The sequence below is a fragment of the Neoarius graeffei genome, chromosome 12 (genome assembly GCF_027579695.1).
Source record: "Neoarius graeffei isolate fNeoGra1 chromosome 12, fNeoGra1.pri, whole genome shotgun sequence".
Taxonomy (NCBI): Eukaryota; Metazoa; Chordata; class Actinopteri; order Siluriformes; family Ariidae; genus Neoarius; species Neoarius graeffei.
In genome coordinates, this window is record NC_083580.1 from 28,399,236 (window position 1) to 28,415,171 (window position 15,936).

At 41.3% G+C, this 15,936-nt stretch overlaps 1 protein-coding gene across 2 annotated transcripts in view; it reads left to right on the forward strand.

The window, feature by feature from the left end:
- Positions 1 to 15,936, forward strand: part of col5a1 (procollagen, type V, alpha 1) — a 278,601-nt gene that overhangs the window by 176,746 nt on the left and 85,919 nt on the right. For both annotated transcript variants that reach the window (XM_060935757.1, XM_060935758.1), the window contains exons 9-17: positions 1,110 to 1,166; positions 5,177 to 5,218; positions 5,725 to 5,787; positions 5,994 to 6,068; positions 8,712 to 8,804; positions 9,042 to 9,098; positions 9,204 to 9,257; positions 9,377 to 9,430; positions 11,337 to 11,390. In XM_060935757.1, coding sequence (XP_060791740.1) covers positions 1,110 to 1,166; positions 5,177 to 5,218; positions 5,725 to 5,787; positions 5,994 to 6,068; positions 8,712 to 8,804; positions 9,042 to 9,098; positions 9,204 to 9,257; positions 9,377 to 9,430; positions 11,337 to 11,390 — 549 coding nt within the window. The remainder of the gene's footprint in view (positions 1 to 1,109; positions 1,167 to 5,176; positions 5,219 to 5,724; positions 5,788 to 5,993; positions 6,069 to 8,711; positions 8,805 to 9,041; positions 9,099 to 9,203; positions 9,258 to 9,376; positions 9,431 to 11,336; positions 11,391 to 15,936) is intronic.

The window sequence follows — 15,936 nt, forward strand, 5'->3', positions numbered from 1 at the left end:
GAAGACTGCTGATTTTGAGTCAGGTTATTAACAAATTATTTAACTGTATGTAAACATAGCTACTGAGATCCCCAAACAGACAGTAGGTAAAACTCAGGATGCTGTACTATAAACTTTACAATTTTGCACACCTCCAAATGATTTGGTCAGTAAAGTACTGCTTACTGTATTAACTGCAATTAATGAACAAAACAACTGCTACACTTAAACAATCAGAATAATGAGAGTAAAAAAACACAGAGACTCCAAATACAACAATAAATTAGTGCTCATTGTACTGCACTGTAAACTTTACAGCACAGCTCAAAACATAAACTTGGACTTTATACCACCATCAAGTCTCAAAAATCTAAGAACCATCCAACAATGGAATCTTAGAAGATCTAATTCTCAAGATTAAATGGGATGACTACATTACAAATGATGAAGTTCTAGAACGTGCTAAGTCTGAAGACATGAGAACATGCTTATCAGAAACAAACTGTGCTGGGTGAGACATGTTGCATGCTTGCCAGATGACCGGTCAGTCAAAGCACTATTTTATGGTGAACTTGCAGAAGGTTCTAGAAATATTGGTCATCCATTTCTTAGATACAAAGGCAATATCAAGGATATTTTGAAATGTGGTGATGCACTACACACATGGAAAGACACTGTAACTGAGAGGCTGGAATGACAGAAGTGCATTGAAGATGTGCAAAAAGATAGTGACAGAAGGAAGACAACAAAAGAAGAAGAACCAAGCATCATGAGAAGAGAGCTTTGAAAGGACCTTTCCTTTCCACTAAGTGAATCAATGAACTGTCTATCATTAAGTGGCTTTCATCAGGAACTTTCACATCCATATTTATAGCCATTCATTTATTACATCTCTTGTAACCCCTCTTGTAATTCGTATTTACGCATATCAGGTCTTAGGCATATATAAACAGTACATGTAAACTTTACAGCATATCAGGTAGATACAAAGTACTGTGCTCAGATTTACCTCAGAAAACATAGTGTTGCCTCAAAGATACCAGCTTGGAACAGTATGTAGTGCACAAAATTACCTGTCAAGATTGCATTTTGTGTGTGTGTGTTTTAAACTTATGTTTTTGTGTCTGCAGTTTGAAGGATCCAGAGGTGAGAAGGGGCAGAAAGGAGAGCCAGCTATCTTTGAACCAGTAAGTGTGTGTGGATGTCTGCTGTTTGATACACTCCCCTATGCGTATGGTTAACCACTTTCAACGATGTGCATCTGAGGAGGGTAAACATATTTGCCACTGTATATTTTCAACCATAAACACAATTCATAGTCAAGAGAAAAAGGAATTTAGTCCATCTGAAAATGTCTCATATTGGTGTTTCGAATCATGTTTAAATGCACTGCACTACTACAGTTGCTGCTGCTAATTGTAATACTTGTTCTCAGAGGCTCTCAGTAACTGTCTCAGTATCTATTTTGACTGTAGGCAGTTAAGCTCTTCTGGCAGGTTTACGAAGACAATTTATGCCGGTTCTTCTTTTAATTTGTTTCCTGTCTATATGTAGCACAATTGGCAAAAGTAGGCTACGGTTATTGACAGGGGGAAAAAGGAAAACATGCAAATTTGGTGAAGGTCATGAGCAGTGCTGTGTATAAACATGTTAAATGAGTGCTGTTCTTTGAACATGTTCATATTTTTGGTGAATGGTGAACTGAGCGAATCATTTTGCAACTAATGAACATGAATGTCACTCACTCTGGTAAGAAGGAACGATACACACACCAGAAGTAGGGATAACAGGGAAAAATTGAACTTTCATATTATGATATGAAATATGATGTATTACAATGTCCTGGGCGGCACGGTGGTGTAGTGGTTAGCGCTGTCTCCTCACAGCAAGAAGGTCCTGGGTTCGAGCCCCGGGGCCGGCGAGGGCCTTTCTGTGTGGAGTTTGCATGTTCTCCCCGTGTCCGCGTGGGTTTCCTCCGGGTGCTCCGGTTTCCCCCACAGTCCAAAGACATGCAGGTTAGGTTAACTGGTGACTCTAAATTGACTGTAGGTGTGAATGTGAGTGTGAATGGTTGTCTGTGTCTATGTGTCAGCCCTGTGATGACCTGGCGACTTGTCCAGGGTGTACCCCGCCTTTCGCCCGTAGTCAGCTGGGATAGGCTCCAGCTTGCCTGCGACCCTGTAGAAGGATAAAGCGGCTAGAGATAATGGGATGAGACAATGTCCTGGGATCATGCCTTGGAAAATTATTACGTGACATCTCGATTTTCTCACACATTCCTTGTTTTGACCGGTGTTGTCTTATGGTGATGCACTCTAATGCGCCGGTCGTGACACTACTGATTTTCTTCTATCAATAAAGTAGACGGCAAGTGCTTTCTAAAGGTAGGCGGAATTTGATATTTTAATTGCTGATCAAAATTTCCCTTTGCATTCAGAGCAGCTAATTAAAAAATTAGAAGAAATGAACATGAACTAGTTAATTTGAATCTGAACTGAACTTTGCGCAAGCTCTTGTTAAGTGTGAACGTGCACAACACTGGTCATGGGGTGTTATGATGACAGCTCTGTCATATTCCATTTGACATAGGACATAACTCAGCTTTACTGCTGTAAAATTATCTTCCCGATTTTTGTTCTTCCATTTTTTTTGACAGAAAACACAATGCTGTTGTCACTGATTCTAAAACTTGTCTTTCAATCATTACTTTATCAGTGAAGTGTTTTATTGAGAATCTTGCAGTAAGCCTGAAAATCATATTTATCAGGAAAAAATTGGTTTCAGTCTACCCCGCCTCTCGCCCATAGTCAGCTGGGATAGGCTCCAGCTTGCCCGTGACCCTGCCCAGGATAAGTGGTTATGGATAATGGATGGATGGATAATTGGTTTCAAATGCCTCTGGATTTATCGTTTCATGGGATAACTGTCCATTTACTGTACAGATATTTAAGTTATCACAGTTAATTGCACTGTGTGGATATGCTTAGCTCTGTAAGTTAACCAGCAGTTAACTGTATGTACAGATGTTTTAATTACTTAAGCTTACATGGATTAATTGAACCAATGCATGGGTTAACTGTACTATGCAGATATTCTTAGCACTCATCATTTTGGTAACCTTATTTTGTTAAGTTCAGAATCAGAAAAGTTACAGATGTTGTTTCTGTCTTTGGGTGTGTTGAGAGTGAAAAATGCATGCAAAATTAACATTGAAACAAGTTTTTCTTTGAGTTTGATTCACACCATGTGGAGTTCAGTCAACAAAATGTGGTTATGGTTAATTCAGTCCTGCTAGTTTGCTGGAATATAAAACAGTCCAGACTGCAATTAATTATATGCAGTGGAAATCTCTCCTTTCCTCCTCCTTTTGGACTCTGAGTGGCCTCCCTTTCCCCCGGTCTCTCTCCCTCTTTCACCCCAGCCCCACCACCTCTGTCTCATCTGTTTATTTTGCTGTCTCTGTTAAACTCCCCCATGTGACTGGTGATGCTCAACAGCTGTCTCTTTTCAAACAAATGTCACCATGTGTGTTTATTCGATACAGGTATTCTGGCTGTTATTAAATGTTCTTCTCTGTGCATAGCCACCCTGAAATCAGAGGGATGCTTTTCAACTGCAAAGTCACACCTGTCTCTAACTGGAATGTGATAATTCAGTATGCAGTTATCTGTGTACACACACACACACACACACACACACACACACACACACACACACATACACACACACACACACTCCCCCATTCTCAGAGAATGTACATCAAAGCCATTTCCTATTTTGCCCAGTGGCATGTCCCTGTCTTTTGGGTTACAGATCACTCTCAGGCCTATTCATTTTTCCACAGAACACTTGAATCAAATCCAGATGACTGACTCACCATGTTGTCCCATTCTCCATCTGGTTTTCCCCTGTACTGCATATGATGTTCTATACTGGCTGAATAGCCCAAATCCCAGAACAAACAATACAACAGAACAGTGAAGAACCATTAAGGAATCATTGAAGCCATAATTTGTTGATACATTCTTCTATGTGTCCATATTCATAGTTGACTTGTTTGGTCTTTTTTCTCAGTCATTATTAGGATCTGCTGTATACTACTGTTGTATCAAGTGATATTTTGTGTACTGACAGCCAGAGTGCTGACAGAATTGAGACAAATTGTGATAGTGGTGGGGCTACTGAGTGGTGCAACAGAAATGCAATCACTCCATCTCCAGTAGATTGTGATGCCAAAGCAATGCATGGCCAGGGCCGAGAGATCAAAATTAACTGCGTATTCTGGCTGTGGCATAAAAAAAAACTGTAGTTGGCTGGCTTCACGTGTCTCAGAGGAAGCACATGTTAACATTCACCTTCCCCAGTCATTGTATGATAGGAAAGAACTAGCTAGTGGCTGGGAATTGGCAGGTGACCAAATTGAGAGAATGTGTTTGTTTTGGGTTTTTTGGGGATGGGATGGCGCGGGGGTCGGAATAGCACAATTATCACAAATGGACTGATATGACACACCACCTCAGTACATTCTCAGTATGTTATTTGACTGCTATTAGATCTTAATTTGATTATTTGCTTAAGCATCATTTGTATATAGTATATGTATATATTACTGTATTACTCTAAACCTTAAATTTTAGATTGCCTCTTGCATTTATGTGACCTATTTCACCCATGAAATCCAGTAATTTTTTTTATGGGGAGGAGACAAGTGTTGTCTGTAAAAGGGCAGTCTGAACTGGTTTGGAAAACTAAACAATAAATAAATAAATAAATAAATCTTTGGCGGTATAAACTGTAAGCATGCAATTGAATGTGCACCTTTGTAGTACAGTGAGATTATGGAGAATCTTGATATTGATGAATCAGTTTTTATAACTGTCAGATTCTGAATCTGCCTCCGTTTGTGGATATGCACTTTAGAGAACGTAGTGGCATATTACAAAGTGCTGATGTCTGGTGTTTGGTTCCTGTTGGTGGTTTACCACATTGATCATCAGAGCCTTGAGGTTTCAGGGTTATGTATGCAAGGCTCTAATGCTTGTCCTTCTAGCAGCCATCTTCAGATAGTATGCGTACTATTTAGAAATCATTCAGTGTTGTCTTAACTTGCTGTCTGTCTCTCAGAATTACCTGAATGTAGAGCAGCAAAGAGGCTTTTGTTGATATCTCTCTCTCTCTCTCTCTCTCCCCCCTTCAGGGAATGCTAGTGGAGGGCCCCCCTGGTCCTGAGGGCCCAGCTGTAAGTCTGTCTGAAAATTGTGTGTTCATGTGTGTTTTTGTCTGTGAGCTCATGTTTGTGAAAATCAGCATGCTTACTAAATTGAATCACAATTCCTCTTCCATTATACACACATGCTTTGAGAACTTGCATAGGCAGTATTGTATGTGTCTTTGTAAAGTCTCAAACCATGCACGCACACACACACACACACACACACACACACACACACACACACACACACACACACACACACACACACACACACACAGGGTACTGAGTTAACTTTGGCACTATCATGATTAACTGAAGGAGATGAGAATGATATGTACAAATCAAATCCAGTCATTCTCTGTCTTTCATTGATCTCTCTCTCACACACACACACAGTAGTGTTTATGGGTTGAATTGTGAGTTAACTGCATGGACTCGTGTGTGTGTGTGTGTGTGTGTGTGTGTGTGTGTGTGTGTGTGTGTGTGTGTTTATGTTTTTATGCATTTATGACATTTATTCAATGTCTCTTTAGGGTCTGCCTGGTCCCCCAGGCACATCAGGAGCCCCAGGCTCCCCCGGAGACCCTGGAGAGAGGGTGAGTAGTTACTGTCTGTCAGCACTATTCTATATATGGATAATAATATATATTACTGCCAGCTCTTCACGAAGCATGTTACATTTTTCTGTAATAGCAATAATAGCAAATAACTGACTATGAACCCTAGTTTAAATTCCTTTTGTAAACTCCTGAAAATTTTGTGGTGTCTCACTAAATGACCCACACTCCTTTACTCAATCTAGGGTCCTCCTGGTCGCCCTGGTCTTCCAGGAGCTGATGGACTGCCAGGACCCCCAGGGACCGTCCTGATGCTGCCTGTATGTAAAATACAATCACAGCCTTATAGAGTGACAGGTTTGGACAGGTTTCTCTCAGAAAGTGTGTGTATGTTACTCTGTGTGTGTGTGTGTGTGTGTGTGTGTGTGTGTGTGTGTGTGTGTGTGTGTGTGTGCGCGCGCGCGCCAGGTTGACTCTGAGGAATGCCAGCTGGATTAAAGCCTGGCTTGTCAGCATCTTGCACTAAAGAATGCAGGAGGGGCTCTTGAGTGGCGCAGCAGAAAAGCATTTACTCTATTGTCTGGAGATTGCATCCTCAGTGCCACAGCAATCTGTGGCCATGAGTCCAAGAGAGCAAAATTGGCTGTGCTCTCAGGGTTGGAGGGGTGTAATACACTCTCTCCCCTATCAGTCACAAAGATACAAGCTCATCATGGGTGTCTGTGAGCTCATGCACTTGGAATGGGCAGATGGTGCTTTCCTCCGAGTGTGTTATGCTGCCTCCTGACATCACATGACCAGCAGATTGAAAAGATGTAGTCAGCTGGCTTCATCTTCTCCCTCCTTGGTTGTTAGCTGTCATATCATGGGGGACAGTTGCCTAAGGCTGCTGGGCCATAGAAGGTTCACGCTGCACGCTGCATGCTGCACACTACACGCTACACGCGTGTAAAGAAAAGTGGACAAACGTAGCATGACTTGCTCTGGGCCATAGAACGGCGTTCACGTTGCACGCTGCACACTTCACGCGTGAAGCATGAAATGAACATGCACACTTTTTTCTAGGCGTGAAGATGGAAATTCCAGTCAATGCATGCGGTCACCGCCGCGCCAGCCAATCAGAACGGGTCTAGGGAGATAACTCTATGCTTTCAGGGGAAAACTTCAGAAAAAATATAATTGAATGGTATAATTGAAAAATAGTTCTTCATCAGGATTGTCAAGCAGATTATAGAATGTTCGGTGAAATTCACCACGGGTTTCTCTCAGAAGGAAGTGTTCTCGGCTCCAAATTCTGTTCCTTTTTCTCTTCCTCTGTCTCAGTAAAAGCAGAATGAGGCAATCGTCGTCATCCGAAGAGTCCATATTGTTGGTTATTGTTGTATTACTCGGTCAAAGTAGAACAGACGCAACACGTGAACATCCAAGCATGAAGTTTAATGGCCCAGGGTCCGGTTCTTCACGTGAACGTGTAGCGTGTAGCGTGCAGCATGCAGCGTGCAGCGTGAACCTTCTATGGCCCAGCAGCCTAATGGGTGGGAATTGGCCATGACTAAATTAAGGAGAAAATTTGGGATAATCAGTTTATCACATAATCATTGCTCAGATCCAAATGTAACATCAAATTTACCAATTTTCGTATCATAAAAACTGTTAGAACTATTAGAATTTTATTTCTAATTTTGTTTGTCATGGAACCGCAATGACACAAATAGCCAAGAATTTCACACTGATCAATAAACAGGGTGAGTGAACTTCACAAACTAGTCTGTGGCAGAGAAAAAAAAAAAGATATAATATTGCTTTCAAATATCCATATACATTACTCCAAAACAATTCCATACAGCCAGAGATGCACCTTGAGTATAGAAAGCACAAACAAGTCTTAAAGCAGTTGAAATATCCACTCACTATGACACCGTTGTCACCATATTTGCGCTAGTTTTGAACGAATGTTATGAATGAACGAATGTTTTAGTTCGACTAATGGTTTGAACGGACATGTTTACATTTTAACTCCAAGCAATCTTGGCATTTATCACTTTCATTCTACTTTTAGTGTAATCACACTAGTTTTTACAAAGCCTATGATGATGATGATGATGATGATTATTATTATTATTATTATTATTATTATTATTATGTTTTGCAGCATTTTAATCCACTGGAAATTCACAAACCTATTAAATAATCTTATTTAATCAGCCAGATCAACATAGTGGTGTCAGATGTACTAGGACTTATCCCCTGATCCTTAATTTTCTTAGTTACAACAGTGACAGTCTCACTACAGCAGTCAGGATTTCCGCTCTGGGATTTGAATTCAGGAATGTTTAGCAGTGTTAGCAGTTCAGAGTATTGGAGTTGTTCATTCTCTGGCAATGTACAGTGGTGTAAAATTTTACTTGGCTTTTGTAAGCAATGATAGAACATTCTTTTCCCATTCTGCTACAAATTTTTGCTAGCAAATCATTATCTTTTCATTGTCACCACAAGGAAATACAGTAACAAGACAGAAGATAATAAGACTCTTAATAAGAATTAAAAACATGAAACTTGATACACTGATGTGTAAATCATGAAATTAAATATATCAGACATGTCAGACTCCAGTTCTCGGGGGAGTTTTTTTTTTTTTTTGGGGGGGGGGTCCTTTGCATTCTCAGCATTAGCAGTAGCACTCTTATGATTAGCATTCTACCTGATGAAGTAAAACTAATCCACCGCTGATTTTTCAGGCATCATGTTGATGCTAGAAAAGGGAAAACAGGTGGCCCTGAAATACAGCATGCGCTGCACTCTCCCATAAGAGTAGCTACTCTGTTCAACCACCAGGTGGCAGCACTGACACACCTTATACACCCTTCATGCAGTTCAGCTTGTAGTTTGCAACTTAGTGCATGTTTCTAATAAAAATATCACCAATAGAATAATTCATACTACTCCTCCTCCCCTCTGTCTAGTTCCGGATGAGCGCAGGAGGAGATGGTGGCCATAAAGGACCTGCGGTTTCTGCCCAAGAGGCTCAAATGCAGGCCATCATGCAGCAGGCCAGGGTATGCACACACACGTTCAACCAGATTCATATTCATAATCAGCAAATTCCAAGCAAGGCTTTATGCTAGAGCATTTTGTACTTCACTAAGGAGTAATCCATATGTGCAGAGTTGCTAGCCAGAGCTTCACAGAAATTCAGTGTCTATTACAGCATCTCTCATGCTCTGTCAAACCAGTTTTATTTCAGTTTATACACATACTCACATTAAGCATTGTCTTGTCTGTATTCCATATAGCTGGCAATGAGAGGTCCAACTGGTCCCATGGGCTTGACTGGTCGTCCCGGACCTCTGGTATGGTTGATCCATATCGCTCTTTTAATATCTGTGTCTCTGTTTTTACTGCTCAGTCACAATGCTATTGCATTGCTTCATATTTAATTTCATTTTATTTTTTAGGGTGCGCCTGGTGTACCTGGGCATAAAGGTGAAGCTGGAGAACAGGGACTTCAGGTCTGAGCAACTACATTACCCATAATCACCCACCATCCCCCATGTCTGGTGTGGAATTCTAAAGCGCGTGTGTGTGTGTGTGTGTGTGTGTGTGTGTGTGTGTGTGTGTGTGTGTGCAGGGTCCTCGTGGTCCCATGGGTTCCATTGGCCCTCCTGGAAAGCCTGGTCGAAGAGTAAGTGTGTTTACTTTTAAAAATCAATTCCACAGTACATTATATTGTTATGTTAATCAAGCAATATATTAACATAATAATATAATGATAGGCATAAATATTACCCAGACATATAAATATTATCTAGTTACACTACCGTTCAAAAGTTTGGGGTCACCCAGACAATTTTGTGTTTTCCATGAAAAGTCACACTTTTATTTACCACCATAAGTTGTAAAATGAATAGAAAATATAGTCAAGACATTTTTCTGGCCATTTTGAGCATTTAATCGACCCCACAAATGTGATGCTCCAGAAACTCAATCTGCTCAAAGGAAGGTCAGTTTTATAGCTTCTCTAAAGAGCTAAACTGTTTTCAGCTGTGCTAACATGATTGTACAAGGGTTTTCTAATGAGCAAACACATTGTACCATTAGAACACTGGAGTGATGGTTGCTGGAAATGGGCCTCTATACACCTATGTAGATATTGCACCAAAAACCAGACATTTGCAGCTAGAATAGTCATTTACCACATTAGCAATGTATAGAGTGTATTTCTGATTAGTTTAAAGTGATCTTTATTGAAAAGATCAGTGATTTTCTTTCAAAAATAAGGAAATTTCAAAGTGACCCCAAACTTTTGAACGGTAGTGTATATCTGTCACTGGTTAAACTAATGCAATACATCATGTATTAATGAATTTAGCAATTGCCCTTAAACACTCACTAATATTACTCATATAATCACTATTTTTCTGTCCGCATTCACTGGATATGTGCACTCTGATTTGCGCTCTGATTTCTCTATTCATATGCCGTGAGTAGAGAAAAACAAAATGGTGGCGTGTGTTGCTAAACCAACCGAGGACGAAATAAAAACTACTCGAAAACAAGACCCCAAAAACTGTTATCAAGTATTTAAAAGAAACAGAAATAGCTAAAAGAATATAGTCCCCCCCCCCAATATTGCTTGTTGCACAATCCAGCCTAGTCGGTCGCAGTAATGCACCTTTAAGTTAGTTTGCCAACTGCTAAAAAAAAATCCTAAAGAAGAAGTCATCCCCCCCCCCCAAAAAAAAAGGCACAACAAAATATGGAATGAAAGTGTTTCATGGTTAAAACGTATCTTTTTTTAATTTTTCAATAATTATTATTATCACATTTTTCACAAATTGCTACTGTCGTGTTGCTGGTTTGTTTACATTCTAAGCGGAAATGATTTTGTCAGACATTTTGTATAAAACTTTTATTTATCAAATTTGCAAAAAATAAAAATGCTCTTTCTCAAAATGTGGGTATAATAAAACAGTTATTCCACTTAATCTCGTCGTACATGGCTTATAGCCAACTCGGCACGTAACTCATGTACGACTCGATTTCGTGGAATAACTATTAATTATCCTTCATTAAAACACTAATATCCCTCATGCAGTCACAAATATTCTAAGAGAACTTCACACACACACACACACACACACACACAGGGTACTGAGCGGGTGGGCGGCACAGTGGTGTAGTGGTTAGCACTGTCGCCTCACAGCAAGAAGGTTCTGGGTTTGAGCTCAGTGGCCGATGGGGGCCTTTCTGTGTGGAGTTTGCATGTTCTCCCTGTGTCTGTGTGGGTTTCCTCCGGGTGCTCCGGTTTCCCCCACAGTCCAAAGATGTGCCGGTTAGGTTAATTGGTGGCTCCAAATTGACCGTAGTTGTTTGTCTCTATGTGTCAGCCCTGTGATGACCTGGCAACTTGTCCAGGGTGTACCCCGCCTCTCGCCCATAGTCAGCTGGGAATAGGCTCCAGCTTGCCTGTGACCCTGCACAGGATAAGCAGTTACGGGTAATGGACGTTGTGGGTGGGTGTTCTGGTTAAGGTGTGTGTGTGTGTTAGGCTTTTATGGGTTTTTATGTGTGTCTGTGCGTGTTTACAGGGTCGTCCTGGAGCAGATGGAGCCAGAGGCATGCCTGGACAATCTGGACCAAAGGTAAACACATCATACGGGTATATTATATACATTACATTCACACACGCTCTCTCTCACTCTCTCTCTGAAGATAACACACTCGAAATACTGTGTAATATGCACAGATAAACTTAATAGAAATACATATTGCACGCAGATGCAATCACGTGTTAAAGGACATGGGACATGGATTTTTTTCTGGGTATAATTATGTATAAAGGACATAAGAAATGCCATTTAAATCACTGCAGGGCGTCAAAAATGTGAAAATCATCACATTATTCAACTTTTTTATACATCAGCTTAAAACAATGATTCGTTAATTAGCTAGGTGGTCACGTGACCCGTGACGTCACAAAAACTTTCCAAGGAGCCAGCGCTTGGGAATCTAAGGTAAACAGGTTACCGAAATGGACACCATCGACAGTGACATTCCCGATGTTTCACAGAGATGTGAAGTTAGACCCTATCAATTTGAACCGATAGCTGGAAATTCACATGAACATAGATCTTGTCTTTACTCTGACGGGTCAGATGATTCTGAGAGTGAGAGTTCATTCAATCCCCATGAAACTGAAAGCGGTCGGCTCGATAACACTTCCTGGTAAGTTAAAAACAATTCTGCTCAAAGGCTAATGATCTGTTGAAAGAAGTATTATTTTTGTATCATACATTGGAAGTTCATCATAGATCTAGTTAAAGTCCGTTGCAAGCTAGTTTTTTTTTTGCTGATATTTTTCGAGATTGATTGAGATACAATGCTTCCAGAGTCCGAGATAAAAACATTCAAAATGGCGAAACGAGTCAGAATTATGATAATCAATAATTGATACACCCAAAATTATAATACTAATCCTTACCTCGGCTTTCAGTCGCTTAGCGAATGCACCTCGGCATTTTTCCGCATGAGGCCCATGGTAAAACCACACTTCCAGGAGGGGCTGCCGTCTGCCTCCCAAGCCGGCCGAGAGCGCTCCTCGTTGGGCACGGCCAGGGGGGCGAATGCCCTGGTCCGTCCGCCCTGTCTAAAAAATAATGGTACAACTCCGAGTGAAGGTATCAATGTGCTGTCGAAGCGCGCAGAAGGTGTTAGTACGCCTGTCATTATAGTGCGGACTTTCCATAGCATAGAAAATCGCTACGTTTCAATTTGTGTAACTGAACTTGTTTCATGTCACTGGTCATATAAACCTATGTAAACAGGAAAAACGCGGAAGAGTTTGGTCGCATCTAACTACAGCCCCAAAAAATACCATTGGCCATGCTGAGCCTAGCTACATTGCTAACAGGAGTGACAGCGCGTCTGACTGACTGGGAGGTCGCGCAAAGCTCGGAGAGGTACGGAGCAGCTCGTCTCAATTCAGATAAGAGCATATTTCATTATGGAAGTACGGTGGACTGTTCCTATTTAAATGTCCATTAATGTTACAGGATTTCTTGACTGTCTCTACAGTTGTAGGAATGTTAGGCCCTGTATATTATGGCCCTATCACTGCCTCCATGAACCCGGCTATACGGCCTCTTAAATTTGGCTTGGCAATTAATATCGCTCAGTACCTGAGTATTAATATTGAAAGAATCCTCAGTGAAATGGTCCGAACACAGTTTGTGGGAAACAGTAGGTGCAAAGTTTTTTCTACGGCAATAGTGAGCCCACACTTTCCTCAGCTTCGGGTCCTTGGGGAATGCAAAAAAACTTACTCCAGGGCATTTCCCATTGGAATTATTGCAACCATAAGCAGCACAATACACCATGATGTTCAATGTACGTTAAAGACTATAAAAACAATTTTCTTGTCATTCACTTCTCCATTCATCTACCCACTTGTGCTGTGCCCGAAAGTTTTTGTGACGTATGATCACGTGACCGCGGCTCTTCCGGTTGTAAAATATGCATATCGGAGCTCGAGCAGAAATGCCATATAATCATCACGAATATAACGATTTTGCTGAATTTAATAGATGATTTTGTATTTGTTGATGCAATTAATTCATATTTTTAATGGAAAGAAACTGATATAGCGTGCATTTATGTTTCATGTCCCATGTCCTTTGAGCATGTCTATCTCTAATACACACACACACACACACACACACACATACACACACATCAAGTTTCCAAAATTCTTCATAAAATTTAGTTTTGGTTACACAACTTTCAAATTTAACTAGAAGTCTGCTTGTGCTGTAATCTAGAGAAATAGCATTATTATAATGCTGTGTTCATGTTGCCTTATAAATGGTAATTTGCAAGTTGTAATTACATCACTTCCCACCTTGATACGTTAGATGTGCTAAATAGAAACATATCAGAACGTCTTCATGAAAGCAAAAGTGTCTTTTCTTTTCTATGTTAGACCATGAAAGAGCGAGTACCATTAGCAACAAACTTGCTGGCTAACATTAGTGATAATTCTAATGCTGATGACCAGGGCCGCTGACAGCTTTGGCTGGGCCCGGGACAAAATGCTCTGAATGGGCCCCCCCTAACAAACAAAGAGTGCGCAGTGCAGTAGGCGTGGCATACCTACGTATGTTGTCCAAATCTACCCTGATTGGCTTACTGTGCCGTTGTCTCGTGTCTCCCCGCCCCACACGAAAGCAGAGTAAAGAAAGGCTGAACGAGCAGCATGCCAGATAAAGATAGATAAAGCATGCCAGAACAGCTTTAATAAAGTAACGCATAGTATTTTATTGTAACGGGAACAGCGTTATAACGATGTAAAAAGTAATTAGTTAGATTACTCGTTACTAAAAAAAGTAACGCCGTTAGTAACGCCGTTTATTTCTAACGCCGTACTGCTTATCCCAGTCTCTACTCACTCCAACCCTTAAATGACAGGTATTCAAAAACCATTCAACCGGTCAACAATCATTTCATTTTAGCATTTCAACATTTTTACAGTTTTAACATTTTAACATTTCCTTAGTCTGCAACTATTCAGGTGCGAAATGCAATGCGCCGGACTTTTGTTGTGCATGCGTGCGTACTGTCCAGTGTGAAAAGCAGAGAAGAACACACCGCTCGAGAAACGGCGGGATATGATTGCAGGCTAATGTGAATATTCTTAGCTTCAATCAGATATATGAAACACAATGTTATTAAGCCGTTGTGGTTATGAAATGATGCAATGCCCTGTGCGTTTGATATGGTGTTCAGTGTGACTTGCTCTCCCCTCGTTTGTAACATGAATTGCTTGCCGCGCGTGCCTTGGTTGGGGTTACTTTACGGGGCTGGAAAAAGTTGGCTGTGTCTTACCTGGCTCAGCTGCCCCACTGCCTTTGCTAGTACCTGCTGCATCATCCGAATCTTTTTTTAAATATTTATGCAGTGAGCCCCTGAGTCTCTTGGTTTCTTCCTCTCTTTTTCTCTTTTCTTTTCTGTGCTCCTGACTTGTGCATGTTGGCAAATGGCACGCACGCTGATTGTCAAAGCGCTATGATCGAACGATGTCGTTTTTTCCTCTTAATCAAAGAGTCAGACCAAACCATTTTTGCATTAGGGGTGGTAGGGGGTTCTTGACGCCTTTTTCAAAGACAATAAAGGCAAAAGATCTAGAAATCATTTATTGAATGCAAATATAGCACATTTCTACCCCAAATCAACACATTTTGAAATGAAATAAAATAATCGCAACTTCATGAGAGCCCAGTTCTGGGCCCTCCCCATTCCTGGGCCCGGGACAACATACCCGTTTGTCCCCCCCTGTCGGCGGGCCTGCTGATGACTATATTTTCAAAACGGTATGAGGGTGGGGCAGTGGTTAGCGCTGTTGCCTCACAACAAGAAGGTTCTGGTTTTGAGCCTGCCAGTTGACTGGGGTGTTTTTGTGTGAAGTTTGCCTGCTCTCCTCTTGCCTGCATGCGTTTCCTCTGGGTGCTCCGGTTTACTCCCACAGTCCAAAGACATGTGGATTAGGTCAACTCAAAAGTCAAAGTCCCTCCCACACCAGGATCTGGTCTTCTCAGGCAGTCTCCTGTCCCAATACTACCCAGCTTTTTGAGGCATATGGGTGCGGCGCCGATCTCTGTTTCTGTAGCCCTTGGCCTCTTGCCTATTATATAGCTAGGGTTACAGTGGGGGGCTAGTCCTCTGGTAACTGCAAGAGTTTGACTCCCTACTCACACCTGTATTGCAGTGTGCATTGCCAGATGGAAGTGGGTGCCATTTTTATGATGGTATTTGATATGACCCAACTGCGAGTGAAACTCACGATCTCCTGGTCGAGTGGCAGACATGCTAACCCCTGGGCAGCTCGCAGTGTGGATTAGGTCAACTGACTACTCTAAATTGCCCATAGATGTGAGCGTAATTAGTTGTGCATCTCTATTACCCCATTCCCACTCACAGTGAAAACTGTATATTTCATGCTATTATGCAGTAACGGTTTTGTGTGGGAATGGGAGCAAAATGGCAAAGTCGAAACGTTAATGTTTCCCCTGCCGACCTAGTAACATTTACAGAAATCTTTTGTTGTGGCTCTAATGAAAATTGGAACTGTCAGATTTGCGTGTTGTGACTGGTTGTGACATTGCTGGTGGTGACGTAAACAGAGTTGGATAGTAA